At 44.8% G+C, this 25,784-nt stretch overlaps 1 protein-coding gene across 1 annotated transcript; it reads left to right on the top strand.

Moving 5' to 3' along the window:
• The first annotated feature begins 705 nt into the window (after positions 1-705).
• On the top strand, positions 706-24,673 carry prkci (protein kinase C, iota). Its single transcript, XM_037458858.2, has 18 exons — positions 706-1,042; positions 7,215-7,336; positions 11,120-11,209; positions 13,220-13,270; positions 14,153-14,238; positions 14,598-14,735; positions 14,875-14,929; positions 15,775-15,830; positions 16,690-16,866; positions 18,658-18,755; positions 19,297-19,383; positions 19,493-19,628; positions 19,798-19,885; positions 20,832-20,957; positions 21,387-21,466; positions 21,705-21,794; positions 22,782-22,897; positions 22,990-24,673. Exons 1-18 carry the CDS (start codon positions 960-962, stop codon positions 23,075-23,077), a joined length of 1,767 nt encoding a protein of 588 aa, XP_037314755.1. The 5' UTR covers positions 706-959; the 3' UTR covers positions 23,078-24,673.
• Positions 24,674-25,784: the final 1,111 nt, after the last annotated feature.

Genomic DNA, 25,784 nt, shown 5'->3' with positions numbered 1-25,784 from the left:
TAAAAGTATCAAATTAATTAGTCCGTGTGGATTTTTCGGAATATTTTCTCACAAACGGATGCAGGATTAATGTTGCTAATTATGCATATACGCTGAATGAAATTGGCTAAATGGGTGGAGAAAGGAAAACGGTTGCTAATATTTTACATTCCATTCTGTCTTGTTCTGTCGCAGTCAGTCGGAGAGAGAGAGAGAGAGGGGGGGGGGGGCTAGTCATCACGATCTCTGAGGAGTTTCAACTTATTTTAATTGGCAAAGGATGCTGTTTTTATAAAACAATTCACGTTATTTTCGTAAATATTTAAGATGAGACTTGCCCGAAGATTTTTGAACCAACGACTCATTTCTAAAAAATAAACACACATCTACAACATCCTTTCCCTCTTGTTCCTGACCAATGTTGTTATTGTCAAACCAAAGCACTTGAATACGCGACATGTCTTTATGGATTCTACGATGTCCGAGCACAGATGTTTGAACCTGAAAGCAGCACTCACCCATATCAACTTCTTCAGTTGGTACAGTCGGAATGTATGCAAAGGATGTATATACCTTTTATGTAGATAATGCAATACATGATACGGATAAATTGTAGTTTTTACAAATAAAAAATATATATAGACTAGTGGATTTAAATGTAAAATCTTTGTTTAACGGCATTACACATGTCTTTGTGTATGTATGCGCTAACCCAAGCATTCCGATAATGGACTCGTCCGTCGTTAGGCCTTTGCAGTGGGGAGTTGTTTGGCGGATCCCGCAAGTTTTTCTTTACTTTACGTGTTATTGTTGTTTCTCCGAGGAAGGCCAAACTCTTAATTTTCATCCACACTTGCCTCGTTGTACGTTGGGTCTATCGACGAAGTTTAAATAAAAAGTGTTTTGGGGCGTGGTACTCAACTAGAGAGCCGAAGAAGGAAGGAAGGCATCGGTGACTCGGACTGACCACGGCTGAGCTTATGATGCCGACGTTGCGGGACAGCACCATGTCCCACCCCGGCGAGAATTCTCACCAAGTCCGGGTGAAAGCGTATTATAAAGGGTAAGAAATCCCCGTTCCTCCCCGTATGTCCTCGTTATTTTTATTAAAACGCTTAAAAGCAGTTTAGGACTTGTGAAGGTTGCTAACCAGTTAGCTAACATTAGCTAAAGCAGCTAACGGCTTGCTAATGTTGGGTACCAGTTTTAGGTAAACTTGACCAGGCAGGTGAAACTGTCTAGACGCGTTGTCAGTGTGGAGCCAGCCTCTCTGTTATTCAACAAACGTGTCAACTAGGCTGTGGAGTTGCTAAGTAGCTTAAATCCAGTCAAATTGTATTCTTGATCGATTAGTATACTGTCTTAGATCCGCCGCAGTTTGTAAGCTTTGGAGCAAGTCTGCCAGCTAGTTAGCTAACAGTCGTTAGCATTTACCTATTAGTTACCCATTAGTTTTATCAGTCACTGGTAAACTGTCCGGATTTCTTTTAATATATATTTAATACGGTTCATACGGTAGCCTGCGTTGTTGTTAAACACGGCCTAAAAGTGTTCTCATATGTACTGTTTTGACAAATTAACGAGATTAACGTTATATCATATAAGGACCTGTCAACAGGAAATTATGATAGTATTAATTTATCGATACCTTCATGGTAGCTGCTGAGTGGAATTGGGTTTTGTTGTTGATGTTCATAATGTTGGATTGGGATTGGCTGACAATGTGAGGTCAAGCTGATAATATCAAGTATTTCAGAAATACTAATATTCCATTAATAAGAAAAAGCAACTTTTACAATAATCTCTTTATAAATGTAGGACTTTATTTTGAAACTCCGTTTTGAGCACTTGGATGTGTTGATGGACAATCATGCTTCTCAGAGTTCTTTAAAAGACACTCCCATCTTCTGTGTCCTTGTTTGATGGAGCCAGTGATTGGAACATAGCCGAGACTTGAAAAACATGAAGTGCAAGTCACCTCAGCCATACCTGTTTCTATTTCACACCTGCCCTGTGCCACGCCTCAGGGACACTGCAATATGTCCTTATCATTACGCGTCATTTGACAGAACAAAGTAATTCATAAGATGGCTGCTGAGGAATCTCAGCAATGCTGCTGAAGAGGGAATGCAGAAAGATGGTCTCGTCGCTTTGCCATTGGGACAAATTAGGCCGTGAAGCTCATCAGTGGTTTTTTTGTTTCCTTGGAGAGGTTTGGAGTGGGAGAAAAGAGTTGTGAGGACGGATCAGGTCACAGCCAAACTGTTTCCTTACTGTTTTTTAAGTTTGTGACGGCAAAACTTATATAGAACTTCTAAATACAATATACATGATATAATGTAAATGTGCACTATCCTGATTCAGCATCGACACATGAATAAGTGATGTTAACATTACGGCTAAAAAGATGGTTGATTATTGGGAAATAACCGTCAACTATTACTTGGATACTACTTTATATTACTTGATTAATTGTTCCAAATATTTAAACTAAACATTCCTGTGTCCCAGCTTCTGAAATGTCAGGATCTGTTGTTTCTTTTCATTCATTTGGGTTTTGAGATTTCAGTTCAGACAAAACCAGGCTTATGAAGATATCGCCTCAGGTGTTACTGGTACTTTCTCCCAATGTTTTTGCATGATCACTATTTCATGATCAATAATTGAAATACTTGTGTAGAAGCTCACTTCACTTATTTGTTCTGTTTGTGCTTCAAAGTAATCAATGACATCAGCTGGTTCCTACTTTGACCCTGGAAAAGCTCCCTCAACAACCGTACTCTGTTTTATCTCCGCTCCTCTATTTTCTATATTGTCATTTTGAGTCCATTTAAGCCTATTTGCTTGTCTGTTGTCTGTCAGCACCAGCAGACTGGTGTCAGCCTGTAGCAGTCTCAGCCCGTCACGGGCCCCTCTTTATTTGGTTCTCTAATACCGTCAATGGAGAAGTTTTCAAATGCATTGACCACATGACAAAGGAAAGGAACTCACCGTGATGTAGCCACTGTAAAGTCAAACAGTCATAATAGTCCATCCTTTCCCAGAAACCCAGAGTGATGTCATGCAGCGCTGAAATCGGCTTGTTACCGCAGCACGTGTCCTGTAACTCCCTCTTAGGCTTCCCCCACAGGTCTCCTCTCCTCATCAGGCAGACGTTGCTCAAAATCACCTCTTGTGGGTCCTCTCCCCCTGTAAAAGGCGGAGTTTTGAGGGTGCATCCTCAGCGCACTCTTCTGCAGTGCAGGTGCGAAGCTGTGCGTAACGCCGCTTGCGTATAGTTTCCCCCCCGGCCCCCTTCGGGTCAATGGGGGGGGGGGGACACAAGCGATGGCAACGGCCTCTTGCTTGGCTCGTCTCTGTGACAGTACTTTGGAAGGATTCGGCAAGATACTTCACCCTTCCCCGGCTGAGATTGGACAATATGTGATTACCACTCACAGTGGCTAACATATAGTTACCACCAGATCAGATTTTTTACTTTGCCCCGATTTGATGATTTTGAGTATCTATCAAGTCCGGTCATCTGTTTTGTTTGTATTTCTCTGATTGAGTTGTGCTGAGCCCAAGTCTCCCAAAGTGGAGACTACATGCGACCTGCCTTCGTTCTTAAACAAGCGTGTGTTCAGAGAGGGAGGGAGAGACTGTCAAAAGCCTTTGTGTGATCATCTCTCGGCCCTTTTGTAGCTTCCGATTGAATTTGTGGTTTGACGTTTCTAACCTTCCCCCCCCCCGTCTGTGCTCTCAGATATCTGCTTTGTTTAGTTGTTTTGCTCGTGAGGTTTTTGTTGTTGATGAAAATCCATGTCCCGGTTTGCCCTTAATTAACTAAAATAACAGGGGACGTCAGGACTATGAAGTAAACGCTTTGCAGGAGTAGTGGAGCTTTATTAGCGGCTATTCTTCAATGAAACAAATTTACTCACAGGGAGGAAGCTTTCCGACTGCGAGAAATACAGGAGACTCTGATTACGAAGGTTAGAGAAGGTAAATTGTGTTTGTCCATCTGTTTAGAGCCTTGTAGTCACTGCCATGGTTTTACACACACACTTTCAAGCAGGTTGCTGTGCTGTAATAGAGATGCAATCTCTGTCGTACTGGGCGGACACGCAATGCACAACATAAGTGCAATGGACACATTCAGCATACGTGCATTGGAAAGATGTTTACAAAAAAATGTTCCTATATGCCCCTGCCTGTGTGTAACTACGTCAGTCCAGAAGAATTATTTGACAGAGTTGGCAGCACAGAGTAACACAAGGCTTCTTAAGTGCCGGATCAACCTCAGGATTCCTGTGTCAGGCATGTTGTTTGGCCGGATCACAACGGTTCAAATAGTTTTCTCCTTAGAAAGGAGCTGCTGTTCTTTTTTTCTTTTCAAAGAGGCTGCCATCTGCAACCGGTGCCAGAGTCTGGGCTTTGTTTTAAAATGCGGGAAGCTCTCCCTGTCTCGCCGTCGACTTCTGCATTGAAAGTTGGATAACCCCTGCCGCCCCCCCTCCCCCCACACACCGATCAACCGACGCACGCGTTCAATAACGAGTATCAGAGTTTCGCCGACTGCATCCGTGCAAGCTTTTGTCTGCTGCACATTGTGTGTAGCACAGCGGAGGTGTTTGCGCGCGCACACACACACACACTATAGTCTGTCGGTGACCTTGTCTCTGGCTCAGCAGGTAGCAGTAGCATGCGATCTAGGACTTTGGCGTGCATGCCTGTGGGTTGTGAGAAGGCGCTGCAGGAGGGAGGGTGGGCGAGAGACGGATGGTCCGGCGCACACAAGTGACAAATGGCTTCACGCTGGGCAGATGCCTGCAGAGTCCTACTCATGGCAGTGCAGACGCTGGGGGCACAAGCCAGCACACCCCCCCTCCCCCTCCCTCTCCCTCGCCCTCCCTCTCTTTTTAATTTAGCTGTACTGTAGGAAGTCACACAGAAGAGGAATGCCAAATCTGTGGAATGCTGCTTACTCCCAGTTGCTCACCAGTGATGAGCGCCCAATCTCTCTCGACAAACTCCCTTCTGCCTTAGTCACTGGCGGTGTCCTTCGTGAAATAAAGAGTCCTCTCTTTTTTGAATATCATATTGAGTGTTCCTTTTGAGATGGGTCTATTGAAAAGTGTTTCCATTATTCGTGATTAAAAAATGCAGTGTTTGTTTTCCAGATCCTCATTTACCAGCAGATTTATTTCATGATTAATAACAATAATTAGGGAAAGAGACCCATTGCAGTCTATCACTAAGTCCAAGATGACATTTTCTGATTGTTGGTTTTATCCAAGAAACAAACTAAAACCTGGAGATATTCACATTGATATCATAGAAGTCCAAGAATGATGACAAATTAATAAAATTAATATAATGATGAAAAATGGCATGTCCTTAATTCTCTATTAATCAACAAATTGTTTGGCTGTTCATTACAGCTCTAGTCATCGTTTACTTTTGCGAAAACTAGTTCGCTCTGAATAAATACTGAAATTGTGGCCTTTCAGCTCGACTTTACAGCAATCAAAAACCGCTCTACAACTGCGTCTTTTTGTTGCCTGATACATTTGTATCACCTTTCGGTCTCTGCCACCTTCCGGTAGCTGCTTGACCCGTTAGCCGGGCTCGTCTCCGTGTCACAGACGATGATACCCACAACGTTTAATGAACAGCCACAGCTCGGGTCCAGTCTCGCGTGACGCAGTGAAAGTCTCCTCCCGGTGTGCGTGTGTGATTCCATACTGGTCCTAGAGCAGTGTAGCCGGGCCGCCCCCTCCAACTGGAGCCGTTTAACACCAGCAGGATAGAAGACGAGGGTGAGAAAACGGAGGGAAAAGGAGAGGTGGCCCCAGTCTGGGCCTCGCGTCAGTTTATTCCTGCTCGACAAGCTCTATTCATCCTTGACGTGTGATCTCCAGTCGGATCGTATGTGCTGCGCGGAAGCCTGCTTTCTTTAAAATTGACTCTATCGGGGGACTGAAATGTCGGAGGATAAATCACAGTCTGGTGTGTTTGCTCCTTGCAGGGAGCCGACCCCCCAGTGACCCGACACCCTCTCTGGGCCGTCCTTGGACTTGTTCAGTGGATGTCCTTGACAGTGTGCGTTGTTGTCGCGCTCCTCACTGTGCCATTTTATCATCCAGCTGTTAAGCTCTCAGGCTGATGAAAAACCGGGTCCCTCTTTTAGACTGGGGCAGTAAAGAGATCCTCAATCCCGGGGCGGGCGTTTACTACCACCTCTTTGCTATTTCACTTCTTCGCCATGCTCAACCCTTCCTTCCAGACCCCACGTCGCCAGCAAGCCTGCCAACGCGTGTGCAATTTTAAATCTGCTCGAATTTGAATTAATTCAAAAACATTGCAAAGGCGGGCCAGAAGGCACAGACCAGGTGATGCAACGGCGTCATGAAATGAGGGCCGACAGATGATAAGCCCTCGCCGTGTCAACGTAGCGTTTTTGTCCACGTGTGAACTGAGGGAGACGAGAGCGATGAACTTGATGATTACGCCGAGTGATTTGACTGCTCTCCAGGAAGGGATGAAGCCTGAAACCGGAGCCCTCACAACACAACCACAGTCACCGTGGACCGTGATTCATTCCGCTCCTGTCTCTCTCTCTCTCTCCTTTTGTCAGTCCCTCTCGCCCTTGAGTTTGCTCTCTTTTCGCACACCCACAGTCATGCTGTACAGATGAAGGCACACATGAATGTGACAGACTGCAAGGCTGTGACTCACTCACAGCAGCGTTTGGAGGGGTGATGGGGGTGTGAGGGTGGGTGGGTGGGTGGGGTGGAGTTCTCTGTCCATCGAGAGTGATGTTCTCCAGTGAGTCTTTCTCTGAGTGCTACACAGGATGTCACGATATGAGCAACAATAATCGATTACCTAGCAACAAAAAACACCTTTGACTATTGTGTTGTTTGTTGAGTCTGTTTTTTGTATTGATGGCCTGTCAGTGGCTACTTCACGTAATAAAATTAATAGTATTCTGTAGCTTGACTACACATATCAATTATGAAATGTTCTTTTATTTTCTGGATTTTTGTCGGTTTTTAATGCTTTTAATTTGTTGCCTTAACATCAATTCAGAGGTCGTGTAGCATCCTAGCAGATCGAATGTTTTCACAATTGGTGTCAGTAGTGACCTGACTGTCTTCTCTCTCCTTGCCGACTACAGTTTACTCTTTTAATTCGGGATTCGTAACGGTGAAAACCAAATGACATCCTTGGCTCATCTGTCTTCTCCGTAGGGACATCATGATCACTCATTTTGAGCCATCCATCTCGTACGAGGGTCTGTACGGGGAGGTGAAGGACATGTGCTCCATGGACAATGACCAACTCTTCACCATGAAGTGGATCGACGAGGAAGGTATAACCCCCCCCCCACACACACACCCACACTTTATTGCTTTAACAGGAGGCGTAAGAGACCAAATTCTCTGAACGGGAGACTGTCATATGTTACAAAAGAACACATTCAGAGGGCACCGGCTACATGTGTTACCAACATGTGGTCACGTGACCGTCCACCCTTCTTGCCCGTCAGTAAAGCGCTCAGCCCTACAATGCCTGATTCCCGGCTGTCAGTTAGTCAGGCGGCAGTAAGAGTGTCACAGGAAAGATGGAGCCGTCAGACTGCTCCGCTCGGGATAAGGTCACCCCGCCCAAAGTCGTTAGACTCGGATCAGCTCCCACCAGTCGACACCCGGATACAATCGCCGGAGTCATTTAGCCGTCTGAGAAAGAAAAGCTGCTTGGTGGTTGGGGAAATGAAGGACTCGAGCTGTCTCTCCTGCCCCAACCATGGGAGCCGCGTGTCCCCGTCCCCACATCCCCGTTACAATAAGTACAGAAAGCACCCGTCATTCATTAACACTCATGTAACTCATGTAACGCAGTTTTTGAGGTTCCCAAAGTCTTGTGATCTGCTATAAAACATCCGTGCTGTGTTTCCATGGGTTGTAAAATATTTATCTAAATGTAAACTAAAAACACCTGGTGAACTCTTAAACTGAAAGTGCCTCAGGGAGACTGGTAGTGACATTGGTCCATGCTTTTTTGTTCTTGTGAAAATACTAAAGGGAACCAAACACGGAGCCAGAACAGAACCAAATAGATTTGCTGCTTTTCTTTGTCAACTCTTTGGGCGTTGGATCGTTAATCCCATAAAACAGGCAGTTTGCTGATATTTTATAAACCAAAGCAAATATTATAGACCAATGAAGATGACTGTTGTTTTTAACCATTATATAAATAAAAAAAATATTTTTCAAGAAATTACAGGAGAGAACATTGATTTATATTTTCTTCTAGTTTTTATTTGTAACGTTTGTTCAGTCAGTTATCCATTTCCTTATCACAACAAGTGCCTCCAGCTAAGTGCTGTGGAAATAGTTTACTGAGCCTCCTGACGTAGGGACATTAAGGTGGGGCCATGATTCGTCCACATCTGGACATTTAAAGTACAGTAAATAATTTGTCCCTCTTCCTGTGTTCTCTAACATGCACAGACTCATCCACTCACAATCTTAATGACTCTTCCGGAAACCAGAACTTTTTGAGTCGAGATAAGGCACGGAGGTTGTCTCAGTCCACCCACGAGTTCTGGTTCTTTGTATGTTTTTAGATTTACACAGCGTGTCATAGTTTCGGTTGTCGAGCTATTTTTTTCAAAGTCAGTGCTTTGTGTCACGTGATTAGTTGGGTAGAGCGCTCAGAATGAAACCAATGGGCTCACACAGCCTCTACGTGTATGTGTGTGTGATAAGGAGATAATTACACCTGCCTCTGAGCGGTATTTTAATTATTTACTTGGATTGATCTCAGGGCAAATAGTCCTGTACCATTAGAAAGATCCTTTTTCAAATGGCAACATCGACTGTTGCAGTTTGTCGCTTTACTCAATGTTATGTCATTCAAATCACTCCCTAGGCGGTAGAACAGGTATTTTATATTTATATCTTTATAAACGGCATGCTGCCTTACTGCATAATCCTTTACACACACGCAGCCTTTTGCTCTGATTTACCTCACTTATTTTCTGCAACCACCAAATCTAAATATTGGATATTGGATTTCTAACATGTTAGCAGAGGATAAAAACATGATTGCACAAAGCAACACGAGATGGGCCCTGTCAGTAGGTAATTAAACAGAGCTGATGTGCTAAAAGCAGAGATACCATCACCTACCAAGTAGCAACCTGCCGTCCTCTCACTACAGCTCCCGTCCTCTCTCCCTACAGCTCCCGTCCTCTCACTACAGCTCCCGTCCTCTCACTACAGCTCCCGTCCTCTCACTACAGCTCCCGTCCTCTCACTACAGCTCCCGTCCTCTCTCACTACAGCTCCCGTCCTCTCACTACAGCTCCCGTCCTCTCTCCCTACAGCTCCCGTCCTCTCACTACAGCTCCCGTCCTCTCACTACAGCTCCCGTCCTCTCACTACAGCTCCCGTCCTCTCTCACTACAGCTCCCGTCCTCTCACTTCAGCTCCCGTCCTCTCTCCCTACAGCTCCCGTCCTCTCACTACAGCTCCCGTCCTCTCTCACTACAGCTCCCGTCCTCTCACTACAGCTCCCGTCCTCTCACTACAGCTCCCGTCCTCTCTCACTACAGCTCCCGTCCTCTCTCACTACAGCTTCCGTCCTCTCTCACTACAGCTCCCGTCCTCTCTCCCTACAGCTCCCGTCCTCTCCCTACAGCTCCCGTCCTCTCACTACAGCTCCCGTCCTCTCTCACTACAGCTCCCGTCCTCTCACTACAGCTCCCGTCCTCTCACTACAGCTCCCGTCCTCTCTCACTACAGCTCCCGTCCTCTCTCACTACAGCTTCCGTCCTCTCCCTACAGCTCCCGTCCTCTCCCTACAGCTCCCGTCCTCTCACTACAGCTCCCGTCCTCTCACTACAGCTCCCGTCCTCTCTCACTACAGCTCCCGTCCTCTCTCCCTACAGCTCCCGTCCTCTCCCTACAGCTCCCGTCCTCTCCCTACAGCTCCCGTCCTCTCACTACAGCTCCCGTCCTCTCTCACTACAGCTCCCGTCCTCTCACTACAGCTCCCGTCCTCTCACTACAGCTCCCGTCCTCTCTCACTACAGCTCCCGTCCTCTCTCACTACAGCTTCCGTCCTCTCTCACTACAGCTCCCGTCCTCTCTCCCTACAGCTCCCGTCCTCTCCCTACAGCTCCCGTCCTCTCCCTACAGCTCCCGTCCTCTCTCCCTACAGCTCCCGTCCTCTCTCACTACAGCTCCCGTCCTCTCTCCCTACAGCTCCCGTCCTCTCCCTACAGCTCCCGTCCTCTCTCCCTACAGCTCCCGTCCTCTCTCACTACAGCTCCCGTCCTCTCTCACTACAGCTCCCGTCCTCTCTCACTACAGCTCCCGTCCTCTCTCACTACAGCTCCCGTCCTCTCTCACTACAGCTCCCGTCCTCTCACTACAGCTCCCGTCCTCTCTCCCTACAGCTCCCGTCCTCTCACTACAGCTCCCGTCCTCTCACTACAGCTCCCGTCCTCTCTCCCTACAGCTCCCGTCCTCTCACTACAGCTCCCGTCCTCTCACTACAGCTCCCGTCCTCTCCCTACAGCTCCCGTCCTCTCTCCCTACAGCTCCCGTCCTCTCTCACTACAGCTCCCGTCCTCTCTCCCTACAGCTCCCGTCCTCTCCCTACAGCTCCCGTCCTCTCCCTACAGCTCCCGTCCTCTCTCCCTACAGCTCCCGTCCTCTCTCACTACAGCTCCCGTCCTCTCTCACTACAGCTCCCGTCCTCTCTCACTACAGCTCCCGTCCTCTCTCACTACAGCTCCCGTCCTCTCACTACAGCTCCCGTCCTCTCTCACTACAGCTCCCGTCCTCTCACTACAGCTCCCGTCCTCTCTCCCTACAGCTCCCGTCCTCTCCCTACAGCTCCCGTCCTCTCACTACAGCTCCCGTCCTCTCCCTACAGCTCCCGTCCTCTCCCTACAGCTCCCGTCCTCTCACTTCAGCTCCCGTCCTCTCTCCCTACAGCTCCCGTCCCGTCCTCTCTCACTACTACACGGGAAAACATTTGCTGCCGGTCGTGTGCACCGGATTTCTGCCTGTAATCTCTTTTTTTTGTTATTAACCTCGTCCGATGTGGTGAATGACATCTCGTCTGTCCTCTGGTGTGTCAGGTGACCCGTGCACCGTGTCGTCTCAGCTGGAGTTCGAAGAAGCCCTGCGTCTCTACGAACTCAACAAGGACTCGGAGCTCATCATCCACGGTGAGCCTCGGCGCTTTTCACCCAGCTAACTGTGTCAGGCTTTACCTCACAGGATGTTTAGTACACAGCATGACGTTGATTGACACCATTGGCTGGTCAGTGAGCGGCCCGTACAAGAAGCTGCATATCTTTTCTGCTTCAAATTAGTTCTCTTGCCTCCAGAGGTAACTTTCTATGACCAGTAAAGTTTGGCAGCATTACTCTTTTCATTTCTACTCTATTCCGTGGGCATTATCAAACCTACTGCATTTTTTCTTTATTACACAGCAGTAATAATAGTATTTTTGTATTTCATTCTATATTTATAAAATACTGTGTTGGCACGTGATATTGCAATCTTGGAAAAAGCTACGCTAATTTAACATAGAAGTATTTAAAGTATAAAGTAAATTTAAATACAGACACACGAGCATACGAACATGTGTATATCATGGTGTACCACAAAATAGGTTATTTTAGTTTGCCGGGTTTTAATGAGCATGAACATTACAACTGCTTTCAAGACGCGTGTCATCACCTGGCAGTCGCTGATCCATTTTCCTATTCCCCAACGCTATGAGGTGGATTTGCTAATTACAACCAGTATCATGAAAATAATGAGTAAAGTCCTTTCTGCTGAAACTGAGATAGCTGCAGGAAGAAGTGGCTTCGACCGGGTGAAGTGCATACACTATAATCACACCTCTCGAATTAGTGTCAGAAGGCAAAAGAGAAGAAAAGAAGTAAATGCCAGATGTCTGTCTGACTGACCTTTTCTAATCAGCAGCTAATTGGGAGCTACATATGGCTAATTAAAAAAAGTTTTACACAAAGTAACCTCATGTCATTCTTAGTGTAAAAATAGCGACAGTGTCTGGATGTGGCAGGGCGCGTTTTGTTCTTGGCAGGAATAAAACTGTAATTATTGTCATTAATAATTAATGTTTATTACTGTGAGGCCGAGCACTGACTATAAAAATGTGTGCGTGCTATCACACACAAATCAACAAAATAACACAAATATCCTCGTGACTGCCCTTTATTGCTTTATCAGTTTCTTTCTCTTTAACTAAAGAGAAATACATTTAAATGAATAATATAAATCAGCCAATACCTATTATACAATTACAAGCGTACTACTTAAAAGCAACAAGCAAAGCAATCTATCCGTCTCACAAAAATATACGTTTCTATCTTGCTGTTAAGTTATTCTCCTTTTATTTTGACACGGCCTGCATGCATTTGCATGGCCGACAAGGCTGGGGACACAGACCACTCCGTCCTGCCCACAACAAATGAGCATCAAAGCGTCTGGTCAATGCCGCACTGTCCTGTGAGACTTACTTCTGCTCGTGGCGTCCTCGTCTCAGCTTAGCCTTCCTGACAACTTCACGAGTCTAGGTTTCTAGGGGTGCAGGGGGGGGATCGGGTGAGGGGGGGTTGCAGTGCTTGATTAACAAGATCTGTGTGTGGAAGCACGTAACCCGGAGTGAAAGGGAACGGGGCCCGTGTGGTTAATGTAAAGCTTTAATCAAACCGGAGGTGAGGAGTCGAGAGTGCGATGGATGCCAGCGAGATGGGGGCGGGGGGGGGGAGGAGCGGAGGACGGAGGGTAGGATGGAGGCGCAGGAGAAGACTGGGGACAGAAGAGAGGATGTGACGGTTCCGCGGGGGGTCGTCAGGTCTGCTCGTTAACAAGCTTGTCGTCTGTAGCCCACGCATCGCCTGTGACTCACACTGCCCCCGGTCTAGTGTCTCTCTCTCTCTCTCTCTCTGTCGCACATGTAATCTTTAACGTCTTCTTTTAAGACTGTGTCTCACACACACAGACGCGCGCCTGCACCATCGGAAGAACAACATGATGGAATTTCAGTGTGAATTGCTGCAGGTAGTTTAAACTGCTTTCATGACGAGAGGAAGTGAAATGTACCCGGCAGCCATTCAAAGGCCCCTTTCAGGAATGCTGTCAGACTCGCCTTGTTTAGATGAAATAAACTTTGCAAATGTAACCTTGTTTTTTTTTTTTTTCAGTGTTCCCATGTATACCAGAGAAACCTGGCATGCCGTGTCCTGGAGAGGACAGTGAGTTGAACCTTTCATATTTTTTTATTTTAATTTTTTTACAAACTAAGCAGCAGGGGTCGAAACACGTTTTTATTTAATTTATATTTTAAATTTGAAGCACTTCCCTCACCGATGAGATTTTTAAAAGGGGCTATGGCTCCGACTTAAGGACTCAATAAGGATTAAGGGCTTGAGTTTGTGAAATAATAAGGATTTTAAAGCCTGTGGCTATGTTTTTATTGTACTGAAGAATTCTTTCAATTATTTTAAAAGTCTATTAAATGTTTACAGAAATTGTATCAGAGGGGTCAAATATTACTGCCGCCATTTCACCCAAGAGGCATATGCAGTTTACACCTGCTTTTAGAATTTTCACCCCAAAACAGAGGCGCGCTTTCATGCATGACATACATAATTAGGCTCAATTTACACGTCCCCTACCATCTATTTATGGGAAACTCCCACTTTCACCATGACCCTCCCGTGAATGAATATGCATGACATGGAAAGCGCAATTTGTAGCCACGCTTAGTTTGGCCAGAAATCCAAATTTGCACCAAGTTGAGCCCTGCACTTCATGTTTCTACCATTCCAATTTATAGCCTTTTACAAGTTGATTGATAGATGGCGATGATTGCTTTGCTTCCTCATAGAGATCAAGCTGGTTGTGGCTCAGGAGAGAGAGCGTGTCCTCCTTTTAACACAAGTTTAAACCCAAGCTCCACATGTCAAAAAGCCCGTGTTGCTCTGGACTGACCGGCCAGCGTCTTGCATGGATCTGATTTCTGCCACCTTAGGTGTATGAACTGATTAAGGGGGAAATTGCAGGCAATTTGTAAAGAGCTTTGGTAGGAATCCATAACAGAAGTCCATTTACCATCTATCTCGCTCCCTTCGCAGAGTCTATATATCGGCGTGGAGCGAGGCGCTGGAGGAAGCTCTACTATGCCTGTGGGCACGCCTTTCAGGCCAAGCGCTTCAACAGGGTGAGATTTTAGAATTGAGTTTACCATTATCTCACACTCATGTAATATTGCCTACTTCACGTGTTTAACATTGTCATTGTCGCATAATTCTAAATGGGTTAATATCTACTGTGTAACTTGTGCAACCTGACACAATGTACTTTTGAAAGCGTAGCTATTGTGTATTTAAAGAGAGCGATGCATTCATTGCTCTGTATTAATATCACCGTGTATTGATTAATGGAGTAAGAAGGAGGGTTTGTAAGCGCGGAACGATTTAATTGAAGGCCATCAGGGCCTTTGTGGTTCATCTCCTGGAATATAATGCGCGCTTGTGATGATGATGATGATGATTGTTCTTTGTCTGCCCTGCGGAGCAGCGAGCCCACTGCGCCATCTGCACAGACCGTATCTGGGGTCTGGGAAGACAAGGCTACAAATGCATCAACTGCAAACTGCTGGTGCACAAGAAGTGTCATAAACTGGTCACAGTGGAGTGTGGCAGGCAGATGATCCAGGTGAGGAGCGTCCCTCTCATTAGCCTGATGGCGTAAAGTGGATCGTTACCATCAACGACTCACACTTAAGATTGTATTCCTTTGGGTGGGGGGTGCTTCCCAATGGTGGTTGTACTTAATGAACAACATTGTTGTACAGGAACCAATCATGCCCGGCGGGTCATCGAGTCAATTAGACCAAGGCGAACAGCCAGGTAACGAGCACACACACACACACACACACACACACACACACACCAAATAGCCTGGAGAGCCCATTGTGTGTTTTTCTTAATAAATGTCACTTTTTTACAACTCGTGTGTTTTAATACAGGAGAGCTGTATAGCATTACATGTCATTTAGCTGACGCTTTTATCCAAAGCGAATTACAATAAGTGCATTTCACCATAAGGATACAAACCCAGAATAACAAGAAACAAAGTGCATATAAATGTAAGACATAACAGGCCTTCTGTGCACAGTAAATCCGTTAATACAATCAATTCACTATTATTGTATCACAAGACTTATCCATAAAGAAAACATAAAGGTACCTCATGAGATGGTTTACATTAGCTTAGCAGTGACCACCCAGACTACAAGTTGGGTCAGCTGCATTTGGGGTTTACCTACAGCACCAGATTTAAGTCTGGTCAGGTGGTGGAGAGGCTGACTGGAATGAAAGGGTTTAAGGTCGCTGTTGCAAGCGAGGCGGTCAAAACGACCTTCACCACAAATACCCAGACGCCACCTGGGAAGCTCTGGGACGCAATCTTAGGAACATTTGGTTGCAGATATCTTTGTAAAAATCTGCTTTAAAAGGCATCTAATATAGATAATTATGAATTAAATGATCAAGTGCAACATAAAGTTACATTTGTCTTATACTCTCGCAATGGCGGATAAATTAATAGTTTTCTTTGCTGATCCTAGCAAAGAGAGAAGCGACTTCAGTGCTGTGAACAAAGCGTGTCTCTCACCTACTTTCTCATCCTATATTTTTTTTCTCACTTGCCTCCCCGTCTCCTTCTGTCTGTCTGTCACTTTCTCCTCTCTCAGGGCCTCAGAATAAAGACTCCAGAGAAAGCTTGACTTACGACGGTGAAGAGAAAGAGGTGAGAGAATCCATTCAACCACTCTGGATGTGCGATTCATCGTCTGTCATCTGTTGCGGTGTCTAGATTTGTATATGTGTATATTTAGAGTGTGAGATCATAGCCTTGTGTGTGATAGCATGGAGGGAAAGAATAAAATCCCCAATAATTGGACGCTGGTATTTTTCTGCTTATTTTGGCATTGTGTGAATTTGGGTTATCCTTCTTTCACCTGCTCTATGTGTGTGTTTGTGTGTGTGTGATACAGAGTGCATGCAGACGTAGGAACCCTCACAGTATTGATTTCCTTTGGTGGAGCTAATAAAGTAACCTTTTATCACAGCTCCTAACCCCCCAAGGCTGATTAATGGCCAGGTATGTAGTTTTGGGGCGGGGGGGGGGGGGGTTGTTGGACAGAGGAGGATTGATTAAAAAATGGGCCGAGTTGGACACAGATAGACAAAGATAAGAGGGCGAGCCGAGTGATCTTATCTACGGTTTCATGGCGACTCTGGGGAATCGGGGGTTATCCTGTGGATGGAGGTCAGATGGATATGTAGTGGAAATGGTTCACCACGGAACAGATTAGGGGAGAGAAGAGGGGAAGACCGGTGAGGAAATGGTGAGGATTGTAATCAACAGAAGTAGTACGAGCGCTCAATCTGACGGAGGCCGCGTGATGGAATTTAATAAAGACGAGAGAGTCATTGCTGGGATTCATTCTGCAAAAGTGCCAAAACTTCATTTACAAACCACCCAAAGGAAATCACCCTGATGTGCAAACCCAAGCACCAGCTCTAGGCAGATTCTGAAATGTTGCGTGATAGATTGACGCGGAGTCGACATCACAATATGTTGTTTACCTTTTCTACTCCACCAGGCACGGAGCAGTAGAGACACGGGGAAATCGCCCTCCAGCCTGGGCCTGGCAGACTTCGATCTGCTCAGGGTGATCGGCCGAGGCAGCTACGCCAAGGTGCTGTTGGTGCAGCTGAAGAAGACCGAGCGCATCTACGCCATGAAGGTCGTGAAGAAGGAGCTGGTCAACGACGACGAGGTAAACGACGCCAGGCGGCTCCAAATGGTTGACAGTGGTTGATGCGGCCTTCTCTGGACTGGAGAGTTGGTGGCTTTTGATTAAACTGAGATAGTTCTTATTTGGTTTTGATTAGGTGTCGGTTTGGTAGCCGGTCATTTTGGATTCAATTCCCTGCCCGAACGAATCCTCATAACTCAATTTCTCGTTCACAATGTCTCTCGGATATTCTCTTTTGCCTCTTTCTCACATGACCGACGTCTGCAAAGAGAAAAAAGCTGGTGATGTATACAAACACGTGCTAACTCAGTGACGCGGTTGTTAACCAGACTGACTAACTGAACACGGCGTAAAGCCTCAAACCATAACTTATACCATGGATATTTTATGACCTAACCGCTCCAAGGAGTCTGTTTGCTTTCCACTGTTCCACTTTAAAATGCAATGTTTGCAGAAGTGGACTCACAATATCAAGCTTTATCTTTTCCTAAAAAAATATATATATATTACAGCAGTGTAATATGTGGCAAACGAGTAAACCAAAAACATCTTCATACATCGTCAAAATGATGTCTTCATTCCCCAAACAAATGACCTAATGAGATTCAATAAAGGAATCAAAGGGACTCTTGTTGAAAGTAAATGCTATCAAACTAACTCAACCCTCCGAATGGATTGTTACACACAACCTTTTCGAGAAACTTTAGTAAAAGACGGGCACTTTTAAAAGCTTAAAAAAAAGAGAGAAATACTGGCAGGTGATTGGATTAGCCATCTGTCAATCAAAGTCTTGCCTTTGGTGTCGTTTTTTGCTCTTCTATTTAAGAAACAATCTCAGGTTCTGTAATAACTGATCCTGTCTGAGCATCTGCGCTTGCTCTGATTGGTTAGTGCTCTGTCCTGTGATTTCGTGACATCACAAGAACCCGTCGGAATTGATTGACAGAGAATCCTCATTGGAAGGGATGTATTAAGATAATCATTTGTATTTTTTCTCAAAAGAAAAATGTATATATTACAAACATATTTGAAATCCTTTAATTTCTCAATTAATCAACTAATTGCTTCAGCCAAGGATATTTTTATTATCTCTATTTTTTAATAAAGTGACTTTAACAACTTGTAATCCAGATGCACCAGCCGTCTTCTTTAGAGATTTAAAAATGTGTCCGTTGTTACCGTAACACAGCAACTCAATCTACTGAGATGTGAGAATACTTGGCGGTAAAGTCATAATTTCTGCTTTTGCCCTGTATAATTAATACAATTAGCACAATAGCAGCAGTGGGGGGGGGGGGGGGGAAGAGAGAGAATCAGTCACATGTGTCATCGAACACCTGCCTTCTGTGTCTTGTCTGAACCACTTGTGTAGTCTAGTTGACGGACCTCTCCCGAGCCGTCAGTCCGTCTAAGAAGATGTTGATGAACCATCGTGTCATCAGAAATTGATCTTGCGCGTTGCAGCGCGGCCGGCGGCGCTGGGAGTAGTTAGCCTTGATTAGACACACTTGGCGTGATTGACAAACCGACAAGTGCCCTTCGATCAATGTTGAAGTGTTCTGTTTTTCCCCCTGCCCTGTCAGCGCGAGACGCATCCGTGTGCAGACATATTATCACCCGGCCGTCGATAGGGACCCGCTTCCCCCCCCGGCTCAGCCCTTTCAGACTCATCGCCGCCCACCGCGGCCTCTACCTTTTTTACGGGATGGTTGATTTAAGCACCGTGCTTATTCAGCTTTTATAAGTTCAAGGGTTCTTTGTCAGAGCGTTCACTGATTTACGCCTGTGTCTTTTTGTGCGTTTCTCCTGCAGGACATCGACTGGGTCCAAACAGAAAAGCACGTTTTCGAGCAGGCCTCCAATCACCCCTTCCTGGTCGGCCTCCATTCCTGTTTCCAGACCGAAAGCCGGTGAGTGCGTCTTTTGATATGAAACATTTTTTTTCAAGCGAGGGGCCGCTAACAGGAGCAGCGTGGTCATACAGAGTCAAACCAAAATGTCATCATTTAACATCCTTTGACAGTGTGTCACAAAACGATACATACGAGTGTTTCAATTTGACTCATGAGAGCATTTCCTCACCTGCTGCCGCTGTGGTTCGGGGTGTTTACCATAACCACAGGGCCTCATTACGGTCAGGAGGAGCGTGGTCACGGGAAGATCCCCATTATGGGGAAAGAGACGGAAAATTCACCTTTAAATAATTAGTATTTCTTTGTGACATTAAGATTGTTCAAGTAAATTATTATTTGTTAAGAGATCAACACTAAAAAATAATTTATCCGGATTGTTCTGGTGTAGTTTGCATCTGATTATTAGACCAGTCCTGGAAGTTACAGATTATACTTTTACACTTTCACAACTCAAAAAAATCTCATCCAGCTGCAGAAGAAAGATGCTCTTTTTAAAACTTTTAAAATAATAAAAAATAACATTTGCTTCTTTTTACAGACTGTTCTTTGTTATTGAATATGTGAACGGTGGAGATCTAATGTTCCACATGCAGAGACAAAGGAAACTCCCAGAAGAACACGCAAGGTAGACCCACATTCTGTATCGCGTCTAATTAAAAGGAGTAATATTCATGTCACATTGTGTCCTTTTGAAACCATAAGTGACGTCTAACACACTTTCATTCCCTTTTCAGATTCTACTCCGCGGAGATCAGTCTGGCGCTCAACTACCTCCACGAGCGGGGAATCATCTACAGAGATCTGAAGCTGGACAACGTGCTGCTGGACTCTGAAGGACACATCAAACTGACGGACTATGGCATGTGCAAGGTGTGCTTTGCGGCTTACTATATATGAGAACACCGAGGCTCTGATGATGCCACAGTGCACTTCAAAGCACCTGCAAAGCCGCGCACGTGGAAGAGCACAGCCCTCTGAGAGGATCTCGCTGCTGCTGATGATGATGATGATGATGATGATGATCTGCTTGTTTTTGCAGGAGGGCTTGAGACCTGGCGATACAACGAGCACGTTCTGTGGTACACCTAATTACATCGCGCCCGAAATACTTAGAGGAGAGGATTATGGTGAGCGCTGCAACACACAGTCACTTCATCAAATGCGTGTTCGTTATTAGAACGTGAGGAATGAGTAAACCAGCAGAAAGAGAAAATCAGCCAAGATACAAAACAATCTATAAATACAATTCATTGGCAATAAAAAAAAGAAATGTCCCTGGCAACTAGAAGAGGTATCATAGCAATAGGATCCACTCTTGAAGTGTTCCATTTTTCTTCTTAAAAAGGGAAAGATAGTTTGCTTTTTCATGATGAGAAACTGTTTAGGTGATCTGACAAATAAGATGTTTAACCTTTTATTTATACGTGCGCTACAGCAGAAATGTATAATTACTTTGAGCCCTGACGTGACGACTAATATCTAGTCAGGTCTTATTTTCAGGTTCTCGTTGACAGGTTATGCACATTAATTAGGCTGCCACTGAATATTATAATTATACCTTTTCTTTCTCAATAATACAATATTAAGTCCGTAGACGTCTCTGAGTGGTAGTTTAAAAAAAAGTATTTTTTTTGCTTCTGCCCGCTTCTCCAATCTGGGGGCATGCAAGCGGCCATCTTCCACACACACACACACACACACACACGCACACTGTAGATAAATACTTTACAAGTATCTGAACTACTCCTGGTTATTGAGTTAACCTAATAAGATTTGACCCTAAGGGAATGGAAATAATAGCAATACAGTATGACATTTGTTGTCAAGGGGAGAAAGGATGCAAAAAAAGCTTTTATGGTGGGAGTGGTTGCTATAGTAACTGGTGGAATTTGAGCAAATCATTGTTGTTATTGTTATCAAGTGTTATTTAAACTGCTTTAAAAGGTACACTCTTTGCTAATTTTGACCATGTTTTTGTTGCTCTATTATGAGAGACTGTTTAAAATATGCTTGTTCTACGTCCACCTCTGCGCATAAATAGGATTGTAACATTGCGTGTGTTTGTCTCTTCAGGGTTCAGCGTGGACTGGTGGGCTCTGGGTGTGCTGATGTTTGAGATGATGGCGGGCCGGTCGCCCTTCGACATTGTCGGGAGCTCTGACAACCCGGACCAGAACACAGAAGACTACCTCTTCCAAGGTAACACACACACATGCACACAAGACCCATAACCAGAGGAAAAAAACAACTCAGTGGAAATATATAACACCTTTTATATTTGACACCTTTCCAATGGCCACTTCTCCCAGTACCAGGCACATGCCATCTGTTACTGGGAAACGTGTGAACGCATGGCGTTATTTCTTTTGTAAACAGTTTCTAAAGGTGTCGGTGTTTTCTTATAACAGCCAGTAGAGTGTTGGATTGATGGGGCTGAAAATGTTACCAAAGTCATATTTCGTATTGTCAAAAGCGGTTGACACTTTTATGTATACATGTTCAACATGAGTATAAACAACAGGATTAAACTCAACTTCAGCAGTGTCAGTGCCATCTTCTGTCATTTTAGAATCAAGAGACCATTAGTCATAACCCCCCCCCCCCCCTCCCGTCTCTCACCTCTCGCAGTGATATTGGAAAAACAGATCAGAATCCCCCGCTCGTTGTCAGTCAAAGCCGCCAGCGTCCTCAAGGGCTTCCTCAACAAGGTAAGAAGGGGTCAGACGGGCCTGTATCAATCTCAAAGCGGTGTTCACTCCCGCTGGCCCTCAACGTGACGTTATTAGGCCTTAGTGGGAGTCAACGGCCATCTCTCACTGTCGCACATTCTTCTTTTTTCCTTGAATCTTTCCTCCTATCCATAATATCCACATCCATTGACCACATCTACAACTCTTTCTTACTATTATTCCAACCCCCCCCCCCCTCCCCCCTCGTGCTCCCCAGGATCCCAAGGAGCGTCTAGGCTGCCACCCTCAGACGGGCTTTGCCGACATCATGGGCCATCCATTCTTCCGAAACGTCGATTGGGACCTCGTGAGTCAGAGAGACTAATCTAATCTGTTTATTTGTTCATATTCTATTTTCAATTACACAATTGAAAAATCAAAGGTTTGAGAGCTGAAATCAACATTTTTTTTAATTTTAGTTTTTTTTACAGATGTACTATTATGAGGCATATTACTTTGATAGGCTAGAAACCTAGTTGTATACTAGTATGTATACACAAGTAAAAAAGACAAACTACAATTTATCTTTAGAATTTAGAATAACGTGCTTTTATTTACGCACAAAGACTCTTTCAGGCACATTTTCTTCTCTTGTTGGGCCGACAGGAATTACCTTTTAGAAAGGAACAGGCAGGCAGACAGGTTAGCACACTAGGGATCACCATGACCTTTTTATCCCTGTTTGGTCTGGAGCAGCGACCCAGCAGTCGGTCAGAGTGTCTGGAGGGCTCCGCTTACACTCCTCCCTCCTATGTCGCGCACACACACACCGACTCGCACAGCCTAAAAGTTATCCCTGCAGTGCACCTATTGGCCTGCAGTCGGAGCGTCCTTACAGACGCATGGGGCGCTGCGAGTTACATCTTAACTGAGACGGATGTAATCTGAGGCGCTGAGGTGCCGAGTGCAAGTGCGTCATCGGGGATTTAGTCACTGTTTTAAATGACTCGACGGGGAGAAGTATTTGTTTGTGGAAACAGGAGAGAAATTTACTGTGGGGTGATGACCAAAGAAAGATTTTACATAAATGAATTAATATTCTCAACTATTTTGTTATTTAATCCTTAAAGAGTCAAAGAAAAGGTGAGTGTTAGCATCGAGGTTCCCTAAAGCCTTGAGTGATACAAATAGCTTGTTCTGCACAACAATTGACAATTTATTGACTAATAAATGACACGGAATGTGTGCCAATGAACTGCCTTTCGATCTTCAGTGCTCAATATTACTCAGTTTAAATATTGACTGTCTGATACGGTTGTGAGGTTCTCACCTGTTTCCTGTGTTGTTATTTCAGCTGGAGCAGAAACAAGTGGTTCCTCCTTTTAAGCCCAATATCTCTGGAGAATTCGGATTGGACAACTTTGACGCCCAGTTCACCAACGAGCCCATCCAGCTCACGCCTGATGATGAGTGAGTCGCCCTTTTTTGTTTTGTGTCTCTCTCACATTTGGCTGTAGCAAATATCACTTTCACTGAAACATTTTTTTTTTCTTTTATCGCAGCGATGTGGTCAAGAAGATTGACCAGTCTGAGTTTGAAGGATTCGAGTACATCAACCCGCTTCTGATGTCGGCGGAGGAGTGTGTGTGACGGGACCCGACATCTGCTCGCGCACACAAAAACACACACACACACACACACACACGTGGCGTCCCAGTGTCTTCAAGCTGTATGGAAAAGAGACAACCCGGGGACATCAGCCTTCTGATCGAGGGCCACACATGCACAGTAGAACGCTTATTTGCCAAAACCAGTCTCACACTCTGCCATTTATAACCACTTGCCCTTAAGCCCACCCACTTTTTTCATTATTTTTATATCATGTAAATCTGCACTGATATTGATTTTGTCGTCGGGGCTTCTTTATCTGTAGGCTACAAAGTTCTTCCGAGGTTGCTGTATGTCGGGGGATGAGGGCCTCGGCCGCTGGCAGATGAACTGAACATCCTTTCCTTTCAGCTGGTGGGGTGTTTTCACTGCATATTTTATTTGTACATATATGAATCTTCTATAAATATTAGATAAGGTATTTCCAGCTTCCATTTCCACAACTTAATCACCGTAAGGACATCTTGGATTCAGCTTTGTCACAACGCCCCAACTGTAGACAGAAGAAGAATCATGACACTAGCCTTAGATAAAAATCTATATATTTTTCTCATGTTTTATTTAACATCCTTATATATGTTGTTCTAATGTGTTGCATGTCCAGCCAGAGTAAAAACCAAAAGGTTCAGGCTTTGTTGTTCAGATGAAAAACACAACAACATCTGTAAACCGGAAGGTGTCTGCGTCAAGTCCCTTCTCCCCAGAATGAAGGAACGTGTACAGCAGCGTCCGACCAACACTAATAATGAGTCGATACTCTCAAACTGTGAATGAAAGAGTCCGCTGTGCAGGGAAACGGGCCGAGAGAGGAGCACATCATACCTGTACGCTGGAGCACAGGTTTCATTTTACTGTCCAGACCATCAACGAAACACATTCACACAGGACCAAAAGAACATTTTGCTGGTACGAATAAGAAGGTACAGTAAACATGAGATGTGCTGTCCCAGGTCACAGAATTTATATATTCAAATTTTGTTTTTGCTCATTTTTAATACTATGCCTTTCTGAAACAAATGGTCATGTTTTTTTTTGTACTTTTCTCCATTCCATGCTTGTCTTGTTGAAACAAGAGCTTGGTCAGAAGCAACGACACAGTACCTACTGAAAACTGTGTCTGCTGCGCTTCTTTTTTAACGTGTACTGAATTAGATATATTGTTAAACTGATTTAAAGCCTATAAAAAGCAATGTAGAGCTGTTCTCTACCCCCTGACTGTAACGACACTAAGTGATGGGGAGGGAACCGCCACACACTGAAGCTTCCCACTACTTGGAAAATGTTTTTAGCCTCACGTGGTGACCAGAGAACTCCTCCATCTGTTACACACATGTTACTTTAGCTTTTTTTGTCACTTTTTTTGTGAATCAGATTTAATTTTGAATACTTTTCTTTTTTTTTTAATCACTAAATTGATTCCAAAATGTTGTTGGGTGAATCCAGTCGAGACACTATTTGTTGTATTTGTTGTGTTTCGGGGACGTTTACCACCCAGAGGACTCTGCTGACATTATTATTGGTGTGCAAAGAAAAAAAAAACGGTAAAATAAACATTTTATTTCTGTTCTCGTGGTAATATGTGCTTGTGTCAGTGTGGGTCTGTCAATCATTCAAAGGGGCCCCTTTACTGATTTAACACATCAGGCAGGTCTGGCTGTTGTATTGCATTGTGGGAAATGTAGGATCCAGTATTTTATTGGAAATTGATCCATACTAGTTGACAGTCAGGATAGCTGCGCTTCTGCTGCAAATCTTTCTGCATTATTTTAATGAAATAGTGAATCACTAAAGTGCATGTTTGACATTAAATTAAACAACATTTTTCTAAAAATACCCCAAACATCAACCTCATCATGGCGCTTATGTAAAGGTTTGAAGATCACCGACATGTGGGTTTCAACATCAAGGCACTGAAATATTTCACTCTGCACCAAAGAACCACAGTGCCGAAAAGCTTTTAGCCTTAACAGTTTGAACCAGTGTCCTCTTAAAAATAAAAAATACACTTAAAAAAAAAAAACTTTTAGCACTCAGCGGTCGCTGTGTTGGAATTATGCAAATAAATGTCTTGTCTGAACGAACTCGCCCCATCAGGCTGATTCTGACGGTTTTACTGCTGAGACCAAACCTGAGCTCTCGGACCCACACGGGCGTCTGGAGGGAAGGGAATTAGGCTTGAGTCGTTAAGCTTGAGCTTTTTCCACTCCAGTAGCTTGTGTCTGCTCCGGCCACGTGACTCCCGCCTGGCTTTTAGAAGGCCCATTGGCGTACCCAAGAGGTTCAAAGGTCATTGACATTGTTACCCTCCCCTCTGCCCCTCACACAGTGCGAGAGGAGAGGGAAAAAAACAGGGTTGTGGAAAGAAATAATGAAACGGATTGATTTGTGCTCTGCAATAAGTCGCACAATGGTGGTTAGAAACGGATTGTTTGAGGCTTATTTCATATCCTGTTCCACTACACCATTGTATGTTGTCTCAATTAAACCAGATTAAGTGGAAAATGACTCATCTTGTAGAACTAGAGATGGAGCATTGCTGCACGCAGGACGGGGATAGATGTCTGCATAATTTTCTATTCCCACAATGGCGTGTTTGACATTGTTCATGTGCCCTCTCCGGCTCAGAACGGGTTACGCCCCCCCCCCCCCCCCCCCCCCCCCGTCCTCCAGGCACTGTAGCTCCACATCA

The sequence above is a fragment of the Pungitius pungitius genome, chromosome 15, assembly GCF_949316345.1.
Source record: "Pungitius pungitius chromosome 15, fPunPun2.1, whole genome shotgun sequence".
In the NCBI taxonomy this organism is placed as follows: Eukaryota; Metazoa; Chordata; class Actinopteri; order Perciformes; family Gasterosteidae; genus Pungitius; species Pungitius pungitius.
Note: the sequence above shows the minus strand (reverse complement) of the source record. Positions and strands in the feature narration are given on the sequence as shown.